General features: G+C 36.5%; 1 protein-coding gene across 1 annotated transcript; it reads right to left on the reverse strand.

The window, feature by feature from the left end:
• Positions 1-12,514: 12,514 nt before the first annotated feature.
• LOC139729405 (ectonucleotide pyrophosphatase/phosphodiesterase family member 7-like) lies at positions 12,515-22,723 on the reverse strand. The gene is made up of 8 exons (XM_071640333.1): positions 22,614-22,723; positions 22,272-22,437; positions 18,656-18,815; positions 17,916-18,162; positions 17,215-17,587; positions 16,562-16,702; positions 15,853-15,984; positions 12,515-12,691 (listed from the first exon to the last, which is right to left on the reverse strand). The coding sequence occupies exons 2-8, from the start codon at positions 22,380-22,382 to the stop codon at positions 12,515-12,517; spliced, it is 1,341 nt and encodes a 446-aa protein (XP_071496434.1). The 5' UTR covers positions 22,383-22,437; positions 22,614-22,723.
• Positions 22,724-23,211: the final 488 nt, after the last annotated feature.

The raw sequence follows: 23,211 nt of genomic DNA on the forward strand, positions 1-23,211 counted from the left end.
TAGCCCAACAAATCGAACCAATGTGATGCCTGATTAAATGTGTCGTTTGGATCGTTAACAGACGCAACCGTTCTAATAACAAAAATATTACGAGATGTTAGAAGCTACATATCAGTTACGAATAATATGCAGATTATCTGATAATAATATCTGACTGCTCACTGTATATCAAGAATCCAGGGGAGTTGGTATATAAGTTAGCGTATAGTTTCACCGTGTACACAGTCCCAGATATGTGTACCTACATATACCTTCAGAATAAGTGTCGTATATGAAACCAGACGGAGGGCAATTACATTTTTTTTCTTCGCATGCACATTTTAATGTGAGAGGTACTTTCCCTAATTCAGAATATTACCCTCAAAATGTATAACTCTCTCATCATGACGTTTTAATTTCTGGAAGCAAGATTATTCACGATGATTTTTGAATAAAATTCGGTCATGCTGAATCTGAAAGCTCTACACAGCAAAGCAGTAGAGCTGTATTTGTCCTGTAATTTACCTAGCACCCTAATTTTCGTTTGTTCTGACATGAAATACATTTAAAATATACTTTGCAGCGGCTAGTACGCAGCAATTTTTGTTTCATTATGCTATGATAAGAGGGAGGGCTGGCACCCCATTCAGTGTTTTGCGTATATACCTGGGAACGTTGACCTCAACATCAACACCGGAAAATTTGACCGTGCCTGCACGGATGAACCTGCAGATTAAGCTTTAACGGTGATTCCGTCAAGTCTCTACGCTGCCTCATGCTATAACGCTAATCAAAGAGAACAGATCGAATATTTTGCCCACACATAACAGCGCCCACTTTAACCCTTTGACTTTCTCTTCAGAAAATCTCGGTAAGAACGGAAAGGCAAGAAAGTCGAAAAAATTGCACTCGATCTGACGGCATGATATAGGATGAGTCATGCGAAACTACCCTTGCTAACTTATTATCGAAGCATTATGATGCCCTGCTATATGGCATATAGAATCTTATCATCAAATTTCAGAAATCACCGGATCGGCTCGTGCAATATTAGGATAATATGATGTCGTATATATGTTGTATATTACAACAGTTTCCGGGACAAAAGTCACTCTCTCTCTCTCCCTCCCTCCCTCCCCCTCTCTCCCTCTCTTTCTTTATCTTTCTCTCTCCCTCTCTCCCTCTCTCTCTCTCTCTCCCTCCCTCCCTCTCTCCCCGTATCTCTCTCTCTTTATCACGTATTTATGATATCACGTACTGCACATAGATTAATGTTTATAGGTAAATATCAAAATAAACTATAGCATATGTCTGTACACATAAATTTGAATAATATGCATATGTATATGAGGATAATTTATATATGTAATTGTGCATGCTATATACGTAATAAATAATGTATATCTATTAGAGGGTATCAGATGCACATAGCAGAACAACAACTACATGTATTTACTTTATCTGCTTTGCGCAGACAGATATCCATAATAGTGAATGGAAACGCGACTTAGGTGTAATATATACCTGATATCTGATGTGGATTTCTGAATACGAGTGTTGATGACATCCATCAAAAATAGACCTGAAATAAGAAAGATATGGACAATTTTTAAAATTTAGCACAGAAAACTGATATTGCATGTCTCCAGGAGACATATTGGACAAAAGACATAGAAAAACAAATGGTTAAAGAGTGGAGTGGACGAATATTTTTCTGTAATGGTTCAAATCATGCCAGAGGTGTTTCGATTTTATTACGTAAGAACTTATCTGTAGAAGTTCTAAATACGTATTATAAAGGTGATGGAAGATTTATTGCTCTCCGGCTAGGTTATCAAAAATGTTTCTATTCACTCGTAAATATATATGCTCCTTCAAAACCACGAGATAAACAAATAGACTATAGAAATGGGTCAATAAGATTAAGAAAGTTAATGATTTGATCATTTGTGGAGGAGATTGGAATACACCGCAAAACCCTGAAATAGATACTTAGGGGCGTTTTTCAAAAACGCAAGTTTCTACAACCCTTTCAAAAATCTATTCAAACAAGCAAATTGACAGATGTTTGGAGAAAGATGTATCCTCACAAAAAATAAACAAACAATTTACTTGGCGTCAAGTTTCTTTAGGTATTTATTCTCGCCTTGATTATTGGCTGGTGTCTTTTTCCATATGTGATTTTGTGCTTAGTACGGATATTCGTCCAGCACTGAAATGCGATCACAACGCAGTATCGCTCAAGTTGAGAGTCTGAAGCACCCCTCGGGGTAAAGGTTATTGGAAAATAAATGATGCTTTGTAATTAGATGAAAAGTTTAAATATCATATTAAGAATTTGATTACAAAAGTTAATACGGAGTATTATAATGCAAATTCACAGTTGAGATGGAAAATATTCAAAATCAAAGTTAGAGAATTGACAATTAGGTATTCAAAATGTAAACAAAATTTGCAGAATGAGAGAATTAAACAGTTACAAAAAATATTTTCAGATTTAAATGAAATGGTAGATAAAAATGGAAAAATTGAAGATATTCAAGAAATGAAAAATGTTCGGAATTAGATGAGATATATTCGCACAAATGTAGAGGTGCATATGTATTATCAAAGAGCAAGAGAAACGTGGATGGAGTTTAGGGAGAAGTCAACCAAATATTTTTTTAAAGCGAGAAAAAATGAATGGAGTTAAAAAAGAAATTGATTTTGTTATTGAAGATGGCAAAAAGTTATTTTGTCAAAGTAAAATTTTTAAAAGTATGGTGAAGTATTATGAAAAATCATATTCTGACACAAATATTGCTGAAGATAATGAATAAGATAATTATTTGAAAGGAATAAGGTTACGTGAGTTAGATGGATTGGGTGCAAATAGTTGTGAAGGAATGATTACAGAAAAGGAATGTTAAAAAAGCCGTTATGTCTATGACAAATAACAAGGCACCTGGGTGTGATGGGTTAGGTATTGAATTCTATAATTGTTTTTAGATGGATATAAAAGATTTATTGGTTGAGAGTTTAAATAAAGCTTATGTTCAAGGTGAGTTATCTGAAAGTCAAAAGCAAGGCGTTCTCACACTTATATAAAAAAAGGGAGATAAACGAATTTTAGATAATTGGAGACCGATATCATTATTAAACACAGATTATAAGATAATTGCTCGAGTTATGTCTCAGCAATTATAAAGAGTGATTCATAAGATAGTTTCTTGTGATCAGACTGGTTATATAAAAGGGCATTCAGCTGTAGATAATTTGAGATTGATTCAAGATATCATTGATTATTGTCGTGAATACAAAAGGGAGGGTATACTTATTTTTTTTTTTCAAAAAGCGTTTGATTCTGTGAGTCATAGGTTTCTTTTGCAGGATTTAAGAAGATTTAACTTTAAGGAATCATTTATTAAATGGATAGGTGTTTTATATAAGAATGTAATGGCAAAGGTTATCAATAATGGATGGGTTACAAATGTATTCAAGATTAAAAGGGGTATTAGACAGGGTTGCCCCCTAAGAGCGTTATTATTTGTTTAGTAGTTGAGGTAATGGCAACACGTATACGGTCTAACATGAATATACACGGCATTAGTATACCAGTTTATGACGACCCGTCCCACAATGTTTATGATATACGTATTTCACAGTTAGCTGACGATGCTGCATTGATAATTGTTGACACGGTAGAGTCAGGCAATATTGCAATGCAGGAGGTATTAATTTTTGATGAATATGCTGGGTTACAGTTGAATTTTCAAAAAAACAAAAAATATTACCATTGAATATTTACAAAATTGTATAGTACTGAAGTAAATTGTTTAGAAAATCTAGAATAGACAGAAGAGCCGGTTACATATCTTGGTGTTGTTTTGTGTCAGACAGAAAATGAAGTTAATCGTTTGAATTGGTTAGTAAAAATTGAAAAAATTGAGCGAATAATAAGAATGGGGAGGATGAGAAATTTAACGTATTATTGGAAAGTAGTTATCATTAAATCTTTACTTGTATCTCAGATGATTTATCTTTCAACTTGATATAAAATTCCTCAAAAATATGTAAAAGAGTTGAATTAGATATTATTTTCATTTTTGTGGAATTCTAAACTGCTGAAAGAGACAAAGTTAAAAGAGCGGTTGTAGTGAATGATGTTTTACAAGGTGGTTAGGGATGATTGGTTTAGACGCAAAAATGAAGTCACTTAGGCTGTCTTGGTTGCCAAAATTATTAGATGCTAGTGATAAATCTTGGAAATATATATGTAAATTTTGGTTAAACAAAATTAGAGGGTTTATTTATGTTTACATTACAATTGCTTAGCTGCAGATAATTGGATGTTATTGTGTAAAATACGTTGTTGTGTTAAATAGATATATATGTATACTAGTATTATGTATATGAGCATGTATATGTATGAATGTATACCATGTGCCTGATCATTACTGTGCACATTTAACCACGATATAATTTGTTATTTCATGTCAGATAACCTCATGTAGAAAGCTTTGTATTCTTTCATTACTATTTTCATGATGCATATTCGGTCATTACTACGGCAAAGGCAACTGAACGTGTTAACTTTAATAGCAGACTCAATTATTATCATTACTATTATTGTACAGTAGTTGGTGTGGTACACATACACTTTGTAATTTTCCCTTTCCTCCCCCCCCCCCTCCCCTCCCCCCCCCCCCCTCTCTCTCTCTCTCTCTCTCTCTCTCTCTCTCTCTCTATCCCTTATTCTATCAAGAGTAGCTAAGTATAGGGTCTCCATACCGTCAAGCCTCGGCTTATTTTGGAGACCCTTCTGTTTAAGTTCCCTTAGCTGTTTGTATTTGTTTTGTTTTACTAAAAACTATGTGTCGATATACTGTTTTTCATATATGATTTGTGCACTATCATATCGGATGTAACGGAATCAAGCAGAAATAAATCAAATCAAAATGAAAGATATAGATTACCGTTACATTATTTTGATCTTCTTTCTACATGGGAAAAAACACATTATACAAATATATTGCAGGTAAAATGATATATCAAATGAAATCATTTGGAATAATACGAACATCAAGCAGGCCTATGTCTATAAATATCTAGGCCTTTAAAATTTTATTTTATAAAGATTGGGTCGAAAAGGTATCATTTTTGTTAAACAGTTGATTGAAAACGAATCATGGACAAATCATGAACAAATATATGAAATAATGAATTTGAATTCTTTATTGATATTGTTTCAATATGAAAGAATTTAAAAAGCATTGCCACAGGTGTGGTTTGATTATTTGTGTAAAAGGCAATGTACTCGAGATGTTGTTTTTTTTTTCAATAAAGAATTGTTTCAGATAAATACTGGGGATATAATTGAATTGATAACTTTATAAACAAAACAGTTTTATTCGTTAATGCTAGATGAAAAGAAATCTGAGTGAAGTGTGATATACTTTTGGACAAAAATATTACATATACCTCCAGAATTTGATTGGAAGGTGTTGTTTGATTTCAAGTTTGGAAAATCATTTAATAATGAAATAAAGCAATATATTTTCAAGTTATTACATGGAATTTTACCATTTAAAGAAAATTTAGTGAAATGGAAAATTACGTCTGACATGATTGGTAAGAAATGCAGCGAAGCTGAATCTATTTCATGTATTTGGCATGTTAGTTATTTTGCCCAGATACGAAGCTATATTGGGAAAAAACATCAAATTGTATGTGCGCTTATTTTCATATTGATATCATTGTGAATGAGCGAATGATATCAACAGGATTTAGTGTAAGAGATAAATCTTTGATGTTGTCGAATTTGATATTAGTTTTTTTATTATTATTATTATTATTTATTCGGCATTTGCAAAACAATACAAGTGATAACAGAGAAACAGAATAAACAAACAAAACACAAGAAAATAAAGTGTCAGGCTTTCCCTTTTGAGCTTCCCGAAGGAGCCGAGTTGGAAAAAGCAATCAAAATCACTATGACCCTTAGGCCTCTCCAACCAACTTAAGGAAGCACATCAGGGAGTTGTTGAACATAAAAGAAAAGAAATAATGATACGATTTTTCGTTCGTATATACTTAGCAATTATACAACAAAAGCAACGAATGTCTACCTATTATTCACAGAATTTTAGAACAGAGCTCATTATGAATTTGAAATTTTAGGTTTAAAAAAAGCTACTTGATTTCACGAAAAGGCAAATTTATGAATTAGAGCAGAAGTTGAATCATAGAAATTATATTTGATTAACTGTGGATGCAGAAATTAATATGTTGAGTTAATGTCACACTCATGAAGTATCTTGGATATATTTGAAGTATATTTTCACCAGAGGAATCGAAATTCATGTGATGATATGATTTTGACAACAAGTTGTTCGTACCCTTATTTTCTATGTTCGTACATCCTGCTCTCTGTATGTTTTTTTGAACTTTTTTAGATATTTGAAATTAAATAAAGTCCCTCGAAGGAGGATAAAGAAAAAAATGGGCAATTTCAATTTGCCCATATTTTCACCGAGCAGTGACTATAGGAGCATCCGCTCTTTATAGCTATTTTTTTTTCTTTCTACCACATACGGAACTTTCTACTTTAATTGCATCATTTCTTTCCTTTTCATATCTTGGGTATGTTGGAAATTTTAGAACAAATATCAGTCTCATCATGGGTTTACTGATTTCCTCCTGATAAATGTTCATTTTTGAAAGACTTTCCCCTTCAATAAATAGTTTTCACAGCTCGTCATGGTCTCTCGCTCAGCTCAGGCTCGTCCGTTTCAAATTTGATACTTTCCGGTCAGCGCTTCGACATGTTTCCGTAACAGGGATGATGGCAGACGATGGATAGAGCTTTGCTACATCCAGGAGATATTTCACAGCCACCAGCTGTTCTGCGGTTGGCGACAACGAACAATATAGTATATCAAAAGACTATGTGAATATGTATAACCAGCACAGTGAGCAGTTTCTAGATTTTGAACGTCTGAGGGCTGTTTGAATGGCCCCTGAACCTTCCATCTTTATTTCAATAGATTTTCGGCGCGTATATAATTTCTTACAGTGCCCTGAAATGGTAGAATAATTATTGCCATGATATATATCAAGATTATAAAATTTAGTAAGGGGTAATCATAATCAACTTTAAACATGAAAAGAACTTGATAAGGTGATTCCCAAGAAGAAAAGATTATCTGAGATTCACGTTTTACTTCTCTCATTTCATTTCATCTAAATTTCTTGCATTTTCTAAGTAGGGCTTCAAGTATGTAAGTATGTGTGTGGGGGTGTGGGTGTGTGTGTGTGTGCGTATAATTTAGCAGCACAAGTCTTTTTGCGTGTGTGTGTGTGTGTGTGTAGTGAGGCAGATATGGATTGGCTTGATTAGGTTAATCAAGATAGCTTTTTCTGAGAGTTATGCACAATTTCTTGTTATTTCTCTCATGTAAACATGGTATGATTTGAACTAAAACCCAAAAATATATTGTCCTGTATGTTGGAAAAAGAAATGATGTAGCAGCACAAGAGAGAAGAGTACATCTGCTTAATATTATTATTTTTTTGTTCATATCAATTTCGTTATTAGCATGGACCTGATAGTGAATGAAATTCAAAAAAAGAATATCACAAAACAAAAGTGTGTGTATGTGTGTGTGTGCGCGCGCGCGCGGGCGCACGCATGCCCTTGGGTGTGAAAGTGTAATGTTTCCGTTTGTGTATTGGTTATTGGTAATCCATTTCTCAACTTTTGGACACTGTACTACTCGACATTGCTCGACAACAACCTGTCATTCCCGATGCCGAGCTTGTGGAATGAATTAGCGCCGTCTATTTTTGAGAAAGAGGTTGGTCAAGGCCTGATAATTATGAGAGCTGTATGTGAGGAGAGATCTGTCCGTCAAGGGGCCGATGTCCTCACGGAAAGCTTCTCAATCGTTCTCTTCGTCGAGGGTAACAAGTTTGAAGTTCGTCCAAAAAGCGCAAACGACATACCTTCAAGAGCGTGGAGATAACCGACATGCGGCACTTTGGAGGCCATGCAAGGTTTAAGTGTCTATTTCTCTCCCTTCCCCCTCCTCTCTCCCTCTCTCCCCTCTCCCACTTCCTTTCATCTTTTTTTTTTTAAAATCCCACTTTCTCCCTCTCTCCTTCTCTTTTCATCCTGACAACTGACTACACGTCGACTGTATAATAATCACTTATTCAAAGCAAGCACTGACAGCATTCATACTATAACACTGCTATAATTATGGGATATGGAAGAACGACACACTATGTGCGTGGTTCAAGACCATTTTGCATTTTTAAACAACATTACTTGAATCTTCTGGAATTGGGCTGAATTCATCAAGTTTGTCAAAAGAATAAGCTATTTATATATCTAATAATAGATAATTAAATAGATAGATAGATAGATAGATAGATAGATAGATAGATAAATGAATAAAAGATAGTCAATGATATATATTGTATATATCACTGTCGTTATCTTTTTCATTGTTATCATTGTTACTATTCTTCATACTTCTTTATTCATCATATACTTGTAAATTTTAACAATCTTTTCATGCTTTATACGTAAATGATGTGCGTCGGATTATGAATTAATGTTTGGTGAAGAATGTGGTTTATTCAACAACAACTTAAAAAATGATAAAGAAATACAGGTTCATGCATTTGCATACTTCACATAATTATGGACATGACTCTGGTCTGTAAAATTGCAAACAGAGCCGAGAGTACTTCAGTATTTTTGTTTACTTTAGCTTCTAGAGCAAAGGTCCCTTTTTTTCGAAAACTGTATGTCCACAGGAATCACAGTGTCTCTTTGGCTTATACGTTTTGTGGTCGATACAGTTAAGTAACAAAATCGAGAAAACACGCAAAACACATATTTTATGGCAAAGTGCTTGAGCAAGATATATCCATAAATACATATACGTAATTTTCTTACCATGCTTACAGAGATGACATTTCATGTGATGTTTGTGGGAAAGTTACCACAAGAACGTAATTGGATATTCACGAATATCAATATATTGCCCGACCAAACAGATATAGACTGAATAGTTTCAATTTAGTTTCCCAGGGACGGGCAATAACGTAGCTCCTACAAAATCTTCTCATGTCATTGAGAACGGAGGGGGAGGGGGAAGACCAAAGTAGAGAAAGGAAACCCATCGAAATTATGCCTATGGCTCCTGTCATAAACTCTTCGTCAGAAACAATTAAGACGACACTGAAGTGACATGCAGGGTACGAGGGGTAAACTTCCGTTCGTTTAAGTCTTGAGTCCTGTTCTACAGCCGAATCTTCGCGCCTAAAGACCTGAACCCCTTCACCTTCCGTTTGCAATCATGTGGGAAATGTACCACTGAGATGACTTTCCCGACTAAATGATTTTTGATAGATATCCCTTCCCGGCCTAGACGAATTTTGAAGGATCTCTCTCAAGTAGGGTTCTATGTAATGACGGTAAAGAATGATCACACCCTGCCCTTAATTCTTTTTTTTTCCCGGCAATTTGATGGATAAGAACAAGCTTCAGAGCCATTTCAGAAGATAATTGTAACTCTTTGAGATCATCTCTCTAACTTCTCCTGGTCCTCATTTTTTTTTCTCTCTCTCTTTCTCATCGAAGATAGTTATAATGAAGGTAGAGGCGGCTTTATCTTGTGATGGATTAAGATCGAAGGAGTTGAGTTGGGCTCTTTCTTTTTTTTCTTTTGAATAGAATTCCTATCCTATTTATCTATCTATCTTACTATCTATCTATCATCTATCTCTATCTATATATCTATCTATCTATCTCTATCTATCTATCTATTTATCTATCTATCTATCTGTCTCTCCCTATCCATCTTTCTATTCTGTTCCCGCCTTGTTCTTATTTTCTTTCGTTCTTGGCTCCGGTTTGCACCCTTTTCTGTCAGGACCAGAATCATCAGATGGCGATGGTAGGAAATTAGAAGGATATAGCCAGTATAATACGCCTCCTACTAAAATCATTGCTCTTTTCTCTGAACTTTCACAGATGTGCCTCCATGCATCTTCAATATGTCAGAGGAACTTTGCGCAGACGTGTGGGTAGATTCTATTCTTGAGCCCGCCATTTTCTGGAAAGAAGAACCTGACCATTGATGTTAATGTCAAACTTTTTATACGCTGGCTCCTGGCTCAGAGTGTTAATGACCTACAGAAATAAGTGTTTTACGCCAGACGGAAAATTATCGAAGATGTTTAAGATCGTCACGTTGCTTTTCGATATGTTTTCATCGTGTTACAATTTAATCTACGTAGCCGAAAAAAGGAGGCTTTCCTGAGCATGAGCAAACTACCATATAGGGCATTTCAGTTCACGCTGAGGCCCAGGAAACGAGCATAAACTGCCTTGCCCATCAACACAATTGCAGCTTCCAGCAAACTCGAACTAGTATCTGCTTAGCACACTCAAGATACCTTGGCCTGTATCCTTTGCACTGAGTCACTGCAGACCAACAGATTCTCTAGTTTCTGTGCAAAACATCTTAAGTCTATTCTTGTTAAGTTGAAATACGTGGCATTAAACGTTTAAAATCAAAGAAAAGATAATGGTGGATATTCTTCATCATAACTGCAAGCATATTCCTTGTCATGTTACAAGAAAGGTATCACTTTTAGGTTTTGTTTTATTCTATCTGATGGTGGTCTTGTTTTTGCGATGAAAGTATGCAATTTCTTTATTAATTTTCCCTTTTTTAGTCTTTTTACATTATAAATCAAGAGCTGTGTGGATTCAGACGATGTAGTGAAAAGACTCATTTGACAGGTCCGAACAGTGGATCAAACGATGTTCATTTATTTCTTTTGAGAAGAATCGAAAAGCAACAAGTACAAATACATTGAAAAAATCGACATTATGTAATATTTCAATTAAACACATACAGCCGACATAAATAAAACTGCTGAGAATTGCTTTTCTAATATAAGCGAGTCAATGGAGTAAAAATGAGTCAAATGAGTCTTGAGCTTTTGATCCTATATAGGGGTATGTTCATTTCAATGCAACTATCTCTAAAACAAAAGGAAAATATGAACAATAATCGGGAGACATGCAAAAGCGTAGGAGTTGATCTGTTTGAAGCTAATATTGACGAAGAGGGTGATACGAAACGGCCAACTTCTCAAATACGTTTCGAGCAGCTGATAAGGGGAGAGGAGAGGGGTTACTAAGATGCTCTAGGAACAATAAATCTTTTTATACATTTTCACACAATTCGAATCTATTTCAGCACTTACGATGTCATCATAATCATGCACCATATAATTATGGCAGTACGATGCTTGCTCAATGGGATATATATGCATATGTTCCTGGTCCCAAAATAATGGAACAACATCTCAACTACGACAGCCAATTCTCACCAAACAAGCACTACTCTTCTTTCCGTTCAACGCTGTTCATCCAGGTGAGAGGTTGACTTACAATCTGAGAAATATATTATGTATGTGGTTGTCACCCACTTTTTGAATGAATGAATGAATGAATAAGTAATTAATTCATTTATTCATTCATTCATAATGTAAACAATGTGCATGTATATGGAACGAACGATGAACTATATGTACATTTTATGTAACATAATAACATACAAATACGCCTTGTTCTTAGAAGGCTGTGATAAATGGAGGTGCTGCCTGAAGACTTTTATGATTCAGCCACCTCAATCAAATGTGACCGTGCACCTCAAAACGAACATAAAGTCGCACACACTGATTTTGCGTGAGGACTGAAAATAAGTGAAATGGGTCAACCTAGCCGAACTTCACTTTTTCATATTTTCTGAAAGAGCGGGTTGTCTTTTGCATTATGCTAAAATTTGGTATCATAAAACGGGCAGGAAAATGTGTTCTTTAGCAGTTTATCTAGAACATTTTTTGGTAGAATAGTGTGATTAGGTGTGTCTTTAGAATCCCTTTTTCATTTATGAAAAACCTTGTCCTCACTCTTCACTTTCAACTCTAATAACTTTTGAAAGGATAGTGCTACTGCTTTGAAAGTTAACATTAATTATAGACAGAATGTGTTAACGAGGCATGCTTAATTTCAGTTTAATCTGATAATCTCTTCATTGTTGTTACTCTGGTGGTTTACTTCCTGTTTTTTTCCCCATTCATCGCACAGCCAGCACGGTTTGGTAAAGATTAAGCGCTTGAATAGACACTGTACTTCAGAGCCTCTTTTCTCAGTTCATACTTTTCCTGAGTTTGTGTTTTCTTTCCAATATTTAGATAGGTTAGGAGAGTCCATTTGATTTGAGTTATACATCATTTTAAAGCTTAAAGTCTGCTCTTTCAGAATGTGGTCTTAACTAAATATTCATGTCTGGCGACTTTTTGTTTGTTTTGAGGTGCAGGGTCACAAATATAGTATAGTACTTACAAAGTACTGGAACATAAGTGGTCCTATTCTTACATCTCTGCTACCGTTGCATTGTGAAAATCGAAAGTCTTATAAACGAAGGTAGACATTTCTGATTGAAAGACAGTGGTTATGACCTTGGTTCTACATAAAATGTTGAGAGAAAAAGGCTAAGAACATCAATAGTCCAGCGGAGAGAGACCCATGTACGGCTGGATTCGCTGAGCCTGTGGCGAGCATCTGACCATAGCGTGCGCGTGATCCGTTGTTAGGAGCTGGGTCCAGCGAAAGGATCTCACACATCATGGCGTAGAGATCAACCTTCATATTTGTGTTTTTGATGTACAAAAAAAAAAGAGTCTTTAGTACGTTATCATTAAAATCACTGAACATCATGAAGATATTTACAGAATAAAAGCCTTTTCATTTTCAATGGGGTGAGAGGTATCGTCGTTGTTGTGGGTGATGGGTCTCTTTTCTTTTCTTTTTTTTCAGAGGCATCAGCTTCTTATTATTAACCCCCCCCCAAAAAAAAAAAGAACCCAACAACAACAACCAACTAACCAAACAAACAAAACAAAATAAGAAATACATGAAGGAATATGCCCCCATTCTCGATGCTTACTATCAAATTTGTTGTTGGATTCCGCCTCAGTCATGCAATTTTAGAATAAGAAATATCGTCTGTTAAATACGCGTTTCCCTTCTCAACGTGAATTTGGTCATACCTGATTTACGCCATCTACGGTAGAGATAAAGTTAGCTAGATCATACCATAATGCTCACGATCAGATTCTACCATTATACTCACAATATTCCACAGACTACTTAAAATATTTGAAAAACCAGTGAGGGACAAGAAAATACAGTTCTCTCAATTAAGGGAACATATTGTACTGGGGAATTTATAATACATGCCCTATATCATGTATATGAAAGAGACTTTGTTGGAAATGGAGGGGACTGCTGAAAAACTTGGTTTGTAATTTGCAGTCCTCTCATAAATAATAAATTATTAAAGTATATACTGAACTACAATAAAACTGAGCACATTCCCTAAAAAAAGGGAACAAAAAAATGAGGAAAAAAACAACCGCATACGCAAAGTATTATTGTTATTATTATCATTATTATTATTGTTATTATTATTATCATTGTTATTATTATTATCATTATTATTATTGTTATTATCATTAATATAATTTGTTTAATTTTCTTTTTATAATCGAGGATAATCGCCAAAAGAGTAACAGACGAAACTAAAGTGGACAGGAAAAGCTGCGGTCTCTGTGTCAAAGATCTGTCATTAGTCTTGTTGTTGGTCTCTCTCTCTCTCTCTCTCTCTCTCTCTCTCTCTCTCTCTCTTGAACGCTCTGCTATTGCCTAAGTGGCTCAGATTAGGTCTCTGTAGATTTTACTGAGAATTGACTCTTCGGTCTCTCAAAGATCTTTCAAGGGTCTTACTAAGGGTACCTTGGTATAATAAATACGACTCTTGATTTCCAAACTAAGGTCCCGGTTAGTGCTTATGTTCTTAAAGGATTGGACTACTGTAACAGTGGAGGACACGCTTTTACCCATATTGTCCCTCCCGACCCAGGTTTAAAAATCAGTAGCGGTACCTCATGACAACACTAGGGTAAGGGAAATGACAGGGCCCTCTGGAAGAGCAGTGCTAACTGTGAATAGGCTATTATGGACAATTAAGACCATGATCAGGCGATGATATTTTTTTCTATTGTCTTATTGGAGCAATTCCACAGAGACAAGTTTTGCGTATGTTTGTTGTTGTTCTTGTTTTTTTTTTTTCTCTCTCTTTCTCTCGAGTGTCATGGGGACTGAAGAGAAATCTTGTGTTGTGTTTTCTCGGTGGGACTGCAGGTGAATGGCCCCTGATCTATGAAATAAGGGCCATGGCTATAATTGCTTTCGTTGACCACGTTTCCATGTTTCGCAGGCAATGTTACATTGATAACAGTGTTCGTGGTGTTCGTGGTGTCTGTCTTTAATAAATGGTTTAGATCTTATTTATGTGGGCGGAAACAATTCACTGTTTATGATTCTTTTCATTCGTCTTTTAGAAATATTAATACGGCTGTGCCTCAGGGATCCATTCTTGGACCTTTACTGTTTTTGATTTATATAAACGACATTGTCAATTCTTGCCATGAATCTCATTTTATTTTATATGCAGACGACACCTCACTTCTTGCCTCTCATAATGATATCAATGTTTTGATTGAACTTTTGAACAAAAATCTCTATCAAGTACATAATTGGTTTAAGTGCAATATGCGCACTTTGAATATAAGTAAAACACAATGTGTATTTTTTAAACGCGAAGGTGTGCAGTATAATTAATACTGATGATATGATTTTAAAAATTGGTGATATACGTTTGAAATTTTATGAATCTGTAAATTTTTTAGGTGTTGTATTAAACAGTATGTTGAGTTGGAGCGATCATATTGACTTTGTTTGTACAAAAATTTCTCGTTTTATTGGAATTTTGAATCGACTGAAATATGATTTGCCAAGTTACATTTTGTTCGCACTTTATAATGTTTATATTTTATCTGTTTTATCTTATTGCAATTCTTCCTGGGGAAACACGTATTCTTGCTTAACTCAAAGACTTTTTATACTACAAAAGAAAGCAATTCGAATTTGTATAAAGTCAGATTATAGAGCATCAACATCTAAACTTTTTAAATCATTACACACTCTTAAATTGCAAGATTTGAATAAAAGGCAAATATGTTCTTTTATGCAACGTTTCCATGCTAAAACTCTTTCACCTTATTTACAAAATATGTTTTCTGTGAACTCTGATGTACATAATTATTGTACAAGATCGTCAAATCATTTTCATCGATGGCGTTTTTTAACCGATAAATCTAGATATTCGTTGCGTCATACTGGTCCCGTTTTATGGAATACGTTAGAATTGAGCAAATTCAATACACAGTTTAATAATATGTTCAAAATGCAGTACAAGAAGTTATTGATTAGTTTAAGTATTGATTGGATTATATGTATGGATGTATTGGTCTTTCTTCTATTTGTATCATGGTGTTTAATGTTTTTTTCTTTTTTTGGTTATGATTAACTTGATTTTTTTTCTCCGTTCTTTGTTTTCTTTGTCTTTGGTTTCATTTTTTGAAGTAATTCTTAAATGATTATAACGTGGGGTACGTGCAACATAACAAGCCTATTCTGGCTTTCTACGCGCATACCATTTTCCGATCAACCAAACACACAATGTTAATGAGTTTCTGTTCTTTATGTACCTGTGATATCTGTTTTCCCGATGTGGTTTTTTTATTCTTTTGTCTTTATCATAATCTCGCTTTGTTTTGTTGTCGTTTCCATTGTTTTTAAACTCACTTTTTGTACAATTTGCTCATATTCACATGTATTTTTTGAATCGGAAATAAAAATTGAATTAAAGATTAAAGATTAAAGATAACCAGACCACTCACCGACTCTATCGGACGCCCACGGTAGTTTGTTTTGAAGCCTGGACCCTGAGCGTAGAAGGACGACTTCATCACCATCCATTGGTTGTCGTAGCCGTGGTCGGAGATTAGGAACGAGTCGTTAACGCCGATCGTCTTTGAGAGCAACGACATTGTGGAAATATCATGAATATAATCCGCGGGTACAAGTCGGCAACAAATCACATCCTTCCGGGGTGTTAAGTGGCAAAGAAATAGTATGACCACATGCTGACATCACAGTAATTCATTTGTCATAATAAATGATATCATACGATTTATGTATTGGGCTTAATTTGGTATGATTTTTCTGTTAGTTTTGGTGTTTTTATTATTGTGTGTTTTTTTTTCTCCAAGTAGAATAGCACGATCAGAACACAAAGTATAATCAACTACACAATGTCATCGATACAAATCGACTTATAGGAATAGTCGTCTCCTGAACATCATTGCCCATTATTTGTCATCATTCTTAATGCACACGAACACTCTCTCCTTCACAATATTTTCGAGAAAAACTGGGCAAAATTACTCCACTACTGTGAGGTTTTAGAGGGAGACAGAAAAGAAGAGATAAACAGACAGACAGACAGACAAATGAAACAAAGTGTGACTACAGGGAGTGCGTTCCACAGTCACCGTGCCTCTTGGTTTTGAAACCAAGGTATACACACTGGTATATAGGCCTACTCACTGTATGTAAATGCCACCCTGGATCGACACATCCAAAGATGTCGAGAACGCGTTCGTTGTTGCCATAGTGATATCGCTCCGGCATCTCTTCCTTCTTGAACACAGTCAGTGCTGGATGGGCGTTCTTCAAGGAACTATACACCTGAGATTGAAGGGTTACACAGAAAGGAATCGACAAAGATACATGTAGTACCCAACAAGAATTCAAATTTAGATTTATTTTCATATTTCTCAATGAAAATGTATACAAAATAGTAAAGTAAAACGATGCATGGATCCAGCTAGGACGCACAATAGAAAATGGCAAACATGAAGAACATCAATGGTCAATCTAAGAAATAATGAATTTAAGTATAAATACTACAGAAATCATGACAGAACCTACTCAAAAGCAAATATTGAACAGAGTGGAAAGATCAAGAAGGTGTGCTATTTTACCAGTCTATAACGACTACGTAAAAGTTATATTGAATTTCAGGATGCTTCTTCATGACAAGTTATACTGTATCTTTATTTCGAGTTTCTGACAAACCAGTCATTATATTATCTCCAGTTTGCCAAAGTTAATTCTAAACATATTGGAAATAAAAAAGATAACAAAAATAAGGAAAATGTCTCAGATACTCAGGCACAAAAATCACAAATCTCATCCACCTCTTCTAATTTGCCATCGACTGGGTTCAGCTGAAAGCACGGCCCGTAGTCTGCGACGCTGAATGCGACATCGACCGGGTCAATGTAGTCGTAAAGGAGAACATGTTTTCCATCCGCTGAATTTATATGACCGTGATCGCTAGCGACTATGACGTTCACGGTGTCACTGAGTCCTTCTTCTTCGAGGCGCTCGAAAAGGTAACCAACAGACTCATCGACGTCGTATAGAGTCTGAAATGAACGCTCGTCCTCGGTACCATAGTCGTGCAGGTCGAAATCTGGCAGGTTAAAGTAGATGACTACGACGTCGAAATCCTCATCGGTTATCCATGACAAGGCAGTGTCGATGCGGTCATTCATCGGCAAGTCGAAACTTAAAAGATGCGTAGTAAAATAAAGAGAAGATGATAACCATGAGCAATGATAAAGATCAAGTGGTATTTACCAACGTTTCGCGAGAAATCTAATTGGCGTTGGGGGAATTTGTATGATAGATTACATAATTATATTAACAGATTTATACGCACAAACATGTCCTAATCTGTGAATGCGCTTGCGCTCTTGAATGATACATTGTTATTGACAATAAGAAGACATCATTCTCCTCTTTGCTTCTTGTTTGTTCGTCTATTCCATAAGTTGTTATTGCCGATTTCATGATTTGTATTCTTTTTTCCCTCATTGTCATTGACAATACTTACCACGCCACTGAGAGTGTTATGGGAATATTTCGACTAGGCTGCACACCCTTGATCGGCACGTTACCCCCGGTGTAAAGAATGGTACCGGCCTTCCGTCCCTGTAAGATGGCCGTAACCCATATCGGCTCGGCGCCAGCGTCGAACCACTCCGTGTAGTTCATCGTCGCCATGAACGACGGCGACTTCTCTCCCGTCGAGGCGTTGAAGAACAAGTTGTGCATGGCTCCGTGGCTCTCGGGATAAAGACCTGGGGAATGAGATTATACAACTATTTTGATGAGTATGGCTAGTTAATCATCCTGCCCTGCCACCCCCTCCCCATGCCCCCATACATACCTAATTATCACCATGGACCTACTACAACAATAGGTCCATGTTATCACATATCATTTAACATTGTTTACTGTGCGATCCTTAACACTTTACAGGTACACGACTCTACAGAATTTTACGAAGACTAGGCACGCTCCTGATCTTAATAGAAAGCTAACCGAGTGCCCTCCGGAGGCTACCCTTGACTGTCTAGGGTAAGATTTACCGCGTCGTTCTCGTCTCCGGAGGTTGCCGGGAGGCTGTCCACCGTGTTGCGTCATAACACACACGAGGTAACTATCTTCTCCCAGCGTTTTCCGGAGAGTACCCCGAGTTCTGTGGTCTGTTAAGACAGTGTATAAGCTGCAAATACTGTTAGCACGAAATTCTGTATGGTGAAGGAGAAGGACAACGACTACTCGACAAACCTGTGACGATGGAGAACGTGCTCGGAATGGTCATCGTCATGAAGACGCCGTCCATCCAGTCCGCCCTCACGCCTTTCTCCTCGATCTCGAGGAAGTGCGGGAGGTCCTGGCCGAACCGGTCCCACCGCAGTCCGTCAGTCATGACGAGGATGACCTTTTCCTGATAAAAACAAGACCAAAACAAAGCCAAGTTAAAATGAGAATTCTTCAGGATGTTGTTTACCTCAACATAGTCATGTATCATTCCTTTCAATAGCGGCTAAAACATAAACAAGTGCTCTGAGGCGTGCAGTTCTAATGCGTACGACTCTGCTATGCAGATGCTTTCCCTTTCATAATTGTCATAAAATTCTTGAAAGAGACTCAGTATGGATGTGGTCAATAAGTAATATCAAACTGATGGCAGTGAAGGGATTAACTTGAGAGGTCAGTCCGAATGTACCACGTGTCTTCTTCTGCTGTAGTATCTGCTGCCTTCAATCCTGAAGATTCTTGCAGATTGTGTCTTTGTGTCTGTGTGTGTTTAAGAGACTGGACTTGTGCTATGGCCAAGATGTAGAGTGGTTATCTTTATATATCATACCGGGTGCAAGTGAAAAACCTTCTCGTGGAGTAGTAGCTTCCCTGCCTGAGGGAACACAGAGGTTTTGTACGCTGTGGGTTTGAGTTGAGTGGTGTTTATGTTCAGATTTCGACGAAGGAAGGCTAGGATTCTGTTACGACACAATGACGGTTCCACTTCAGGTCTAGGGTGATGGTGATACCCATTTTGTAGAAGAAACAGAATCAAGGACTGCACCATTCAAGGCGTATTCATGACGCCACCTCGTCGTCTTTGTGGTGACTGAGATGCATGGGCACTTCCGTGCACTGAGCTCCATATAATCCACTTGCTTGACCATTATTCTGTTCAGTAGTATTAGTTGTAGATGTTGTTGTTTATGGAAACACATTAATGGGGCCTATTGGAAAAATAATTTGCCCCAGGTAATACTGATATCTAGAAAAACGATGCTGTGCTAGTCATTAAGCTCGCACCACATGGGATCTCATGGTAATAAGATCTTAATGTCTTCATATAGGGAAGCTCATAGGAAAAGGAAGAAAGAAATATCTCCACGTGGGATCTGTTGAAATCATCAAGAAGTTGTTGACTTCTCACCTTGTGAATGAATTGTAACATTCATAACTGCATTATCAAACAGACATTCTAACTGTAGATCTTATCTCGTCTAGCAGGTTATTCACATAGTAGAGGCAGGAGCAAGGTCCTATAACAAAAACAGAACCCTAGGCACCTTGCTAAGGGGTTCACTCGGCAGTTTGGGAGTGAGATGATGTTACCTGAGGGACATCTGATCCTTCCTCCACATAAGATGAAATATGTACCTTCCATTACAACTTGTTGCCTCCTGTTCAGGAAGCTAAAGATCCACCCGACGTTAAGACCTCTGATGCCACAGTTCTTTGATATCTCAAATACGGATATTCTTTGAGCATGTTGAATGTCATTATTATAATCATAATCATACTAATAATAATAATTATTATTATTATTATCATTATTATTATTATTATTATTATCATTATTATCATTATTACTATCATCATTATTATTATTATTATTATTATTATTATTATTATTATTATCATTATCATTATTATTATCATTATTTTGTAAGGACAACGAAGGAACCTTGCGTGCGTTAGCTGTCTTTTATGATATCCTTATTCAGGCATCACGAATTATATATTTGAGATTCAGTTTGTATTCCACTTATGGTGTGCTTTAATAAGTTGATTATAGATTACTCAGATCTGAATTAATGGATAATGAGTGTGTAAAGGAGAAAGAAAAAATAAAGTAAACTCCTTGGGAAGCAAGTACATATGTCAATGCAGTCGTTTAGATACCTTCCATATACATGTACTCTTGTTTCCATACATACTTCTGCACAATTCACTCTGACAATTAATTTCTGATGGTCAAAACCTAAACACGGTACTTACACCTTCTTTAAGCACTGAGAAACCTGTGATGGAACATCGTGCGAAATTGCCATTGTGATAATGACACGAGGATTAGAAAAAGATAGAAATATTATAACAACCTTGCCCTGACAAGAATAACCGTTCCATCATACCAGTATAGTGGTTATTAATGGACTGTTCACTTGGCTGCACTTCCTGTATTCTTGTTTTCATAGCTTCACTTTGTTTAGCGTACATTGTCTGCAGCTAGGGAAGTACAAGCATTAGAGCCATTTTGTTGTGTGTGTTTATTATTGCACCTGTTGCCATGGTGGCTGAATTGCAATCACTGCACTGTAAGCTTCACTGCAAAGCCAAAGAGAGAACACAAGTAATCGTCTTACAAAGCTAAAACAGATGATACACAGGTACATACAGGTAGAGTATCCTTTATGATACATGAATATTATATATACATTCATATTATGAGAATGTAAAGAAAGAGGAAAGAGAAGGAATTTTGAACCAAAACATAATTCCTATTTTGCGCAGTTGACTTTCTCTAGCCGCTTTTGACGGAGGCTATTTAGGTCCTTCGGCTGTTTCTATAAGCCGTCTGAAAGGTTTTGCAAGTTTGGTTTATAGTGAAATTCAGGCATCTTATCTGGAATATTAATTATTTCTCTAATCACGTAGACGTTGGCTTTGCGGATTTGCTGCCGATACATTACCAAATGAGTCGGACACCAATTGGAAGTTTTATTTGAGCTCCGACAAATTACTATTGCAGTCGGTGTTGAAAGAGCATATAATTGTAAGGGGAATTCAAATTTCATTTGATAAAAATTGGTTTTGAAATGGCCGAGATATCCAAAACAAAGCGATCCTAGTAAAAGGTTGGCCGCACCTTTTATTAGGATCGCTTTGTTTTACTTTGTTTTTTAATATCTCAGGAATTTCACAGCCGATTTCTATCAAATTAATAAACTTTGAATTCGTCTTAGAGTAGTATGCTCTGTTATATGTGTATTTCATAAAGTGGTTTCTAAGTATCTTGCAAAAAGTTAAAAGCCGAACTCAATCCTCACCTCAACCAGAACTTTACCATTCTTTTTAACCATGGTGTAATAACTATTTCGTAGAAAATAGTCCACAGGTCATGACTTCCGATTCCCATTTGTTTCACATTTTCTCTCATTGAGTCAGTACAGAAAATACAGAAACAATGATCCGAGTCTCTCAAATTTGGGAGCACTAGGGACGGGGTGCACTAGACTAGAGTCCAACAGAAGGATTACACAGCGCATCTCTTTTATAATACGCATGTTTAGAATGAATAAATTTTGTGCTATAGCTTCCTGCGTCAAAGATAAGAGATACCTCGTCGTGCCCGTTAATAATGATACGAATTGATACTGACTTCGACCGTTATGAATTGATATAGTGTTTGCTACAGACCCTGAATTAAACAAGAACGTTGCCTCTGGATGGGGTGAGGTAATGCGGTATCTCTTCTTCTGATAGATTGTACATTATTCTATATCATACTGGCATTATTAAATGCGAGTAAGGTGAACGAATAACCGTGTCCAACTACCATCTAGCGGTGACGGGCCAGACCTGCGCCAGTTAGCAGTTTACTTACCCTGCTGGTAGCGACTGATGCTGCATCGGTGCACTTGCAGGCGACTGCGAATATCACGAATATAAGATGAAGACATGTCAATGGGAGACGAGTTTGAAAGCTGGCCACCATATTTCCGATTTTCCCCAGATGGGCGAGCTGACGCTGATCAGTAGGCCTGAGGGCCCTGTTTTATGAAGAGTTAAAATTGATTATATAGTTGATTTCAACTGTAAGTCTATGGCAGCCGGTGTGGTAAGGAAATTTAAAATCGATTTTATCTTTTGATAAAACGGGGCCCTGGGGGTACTACGGGCGGGACAAAATTCAGTTGGTAAGCTGTTACTAGCTGTCCGAAGTTACCTGCTGCAGTTGATGCGTTGATTTATGTTATCTTTTGATCCCTTTCGAAGTTATGACAGTGCAAACAGAATCTAGAACATACTATCACGCAACATTGACGAGCACATTCATCATGAAACGTTGAGCTCCTCTAGTCATTCTTTCAGACTTGCCAAAACTTGCCCTCGGCTGCCGTGGCTGTCAGTTCTACATTGCAACTGATAGTTTTAGTATCGAGCCGAACTCCCCCCAGTTTGGGCGAGTCGTTTTCCATCGGAACGCTCTTCCCATCTCCCCGGCTGGTTGAGCAGTGCAAAGTCCACTTTGAATACCTTAACCTATTTACTGATCGGTGCATAGTCTCGCGGCGCATCCTATAAAAGTATGAAGAAGACAAAAAGTACTACATGTTGAGCAGAAAGTTCCTGTTTCTCGAGATGCATAAAATTGTTATAGACGAAATAGTTAACTCGATGTCCAATATATCTATATTGTAATCTACCAGTTAAACCTTATCTCTCTTTCATACTAGATTAAGGGTCAAAGGTGGAGAGGCTATATGCAAGTAAAGTATATTTGTTTTGCCGTTCGCGGGTATATTCCATGTATTCTGCCCCCA

Source organism: Diadema antillarum, unplaced genomic scaffold (assembly GCF_040938485.1).
Source record: "Diadema antillarum isolate AM-2024a unplaced genomic scaffold, OU_Dant_1.0 seq00000238_RagTag, whole genome shotgun sequence".
NCBI classification, from domain to species: Eukaryota; Metazoa; Echinodermata; class Echinoidea; order Diadematoida; family Diadematidae; genus Diadema; species Diadema antillarum.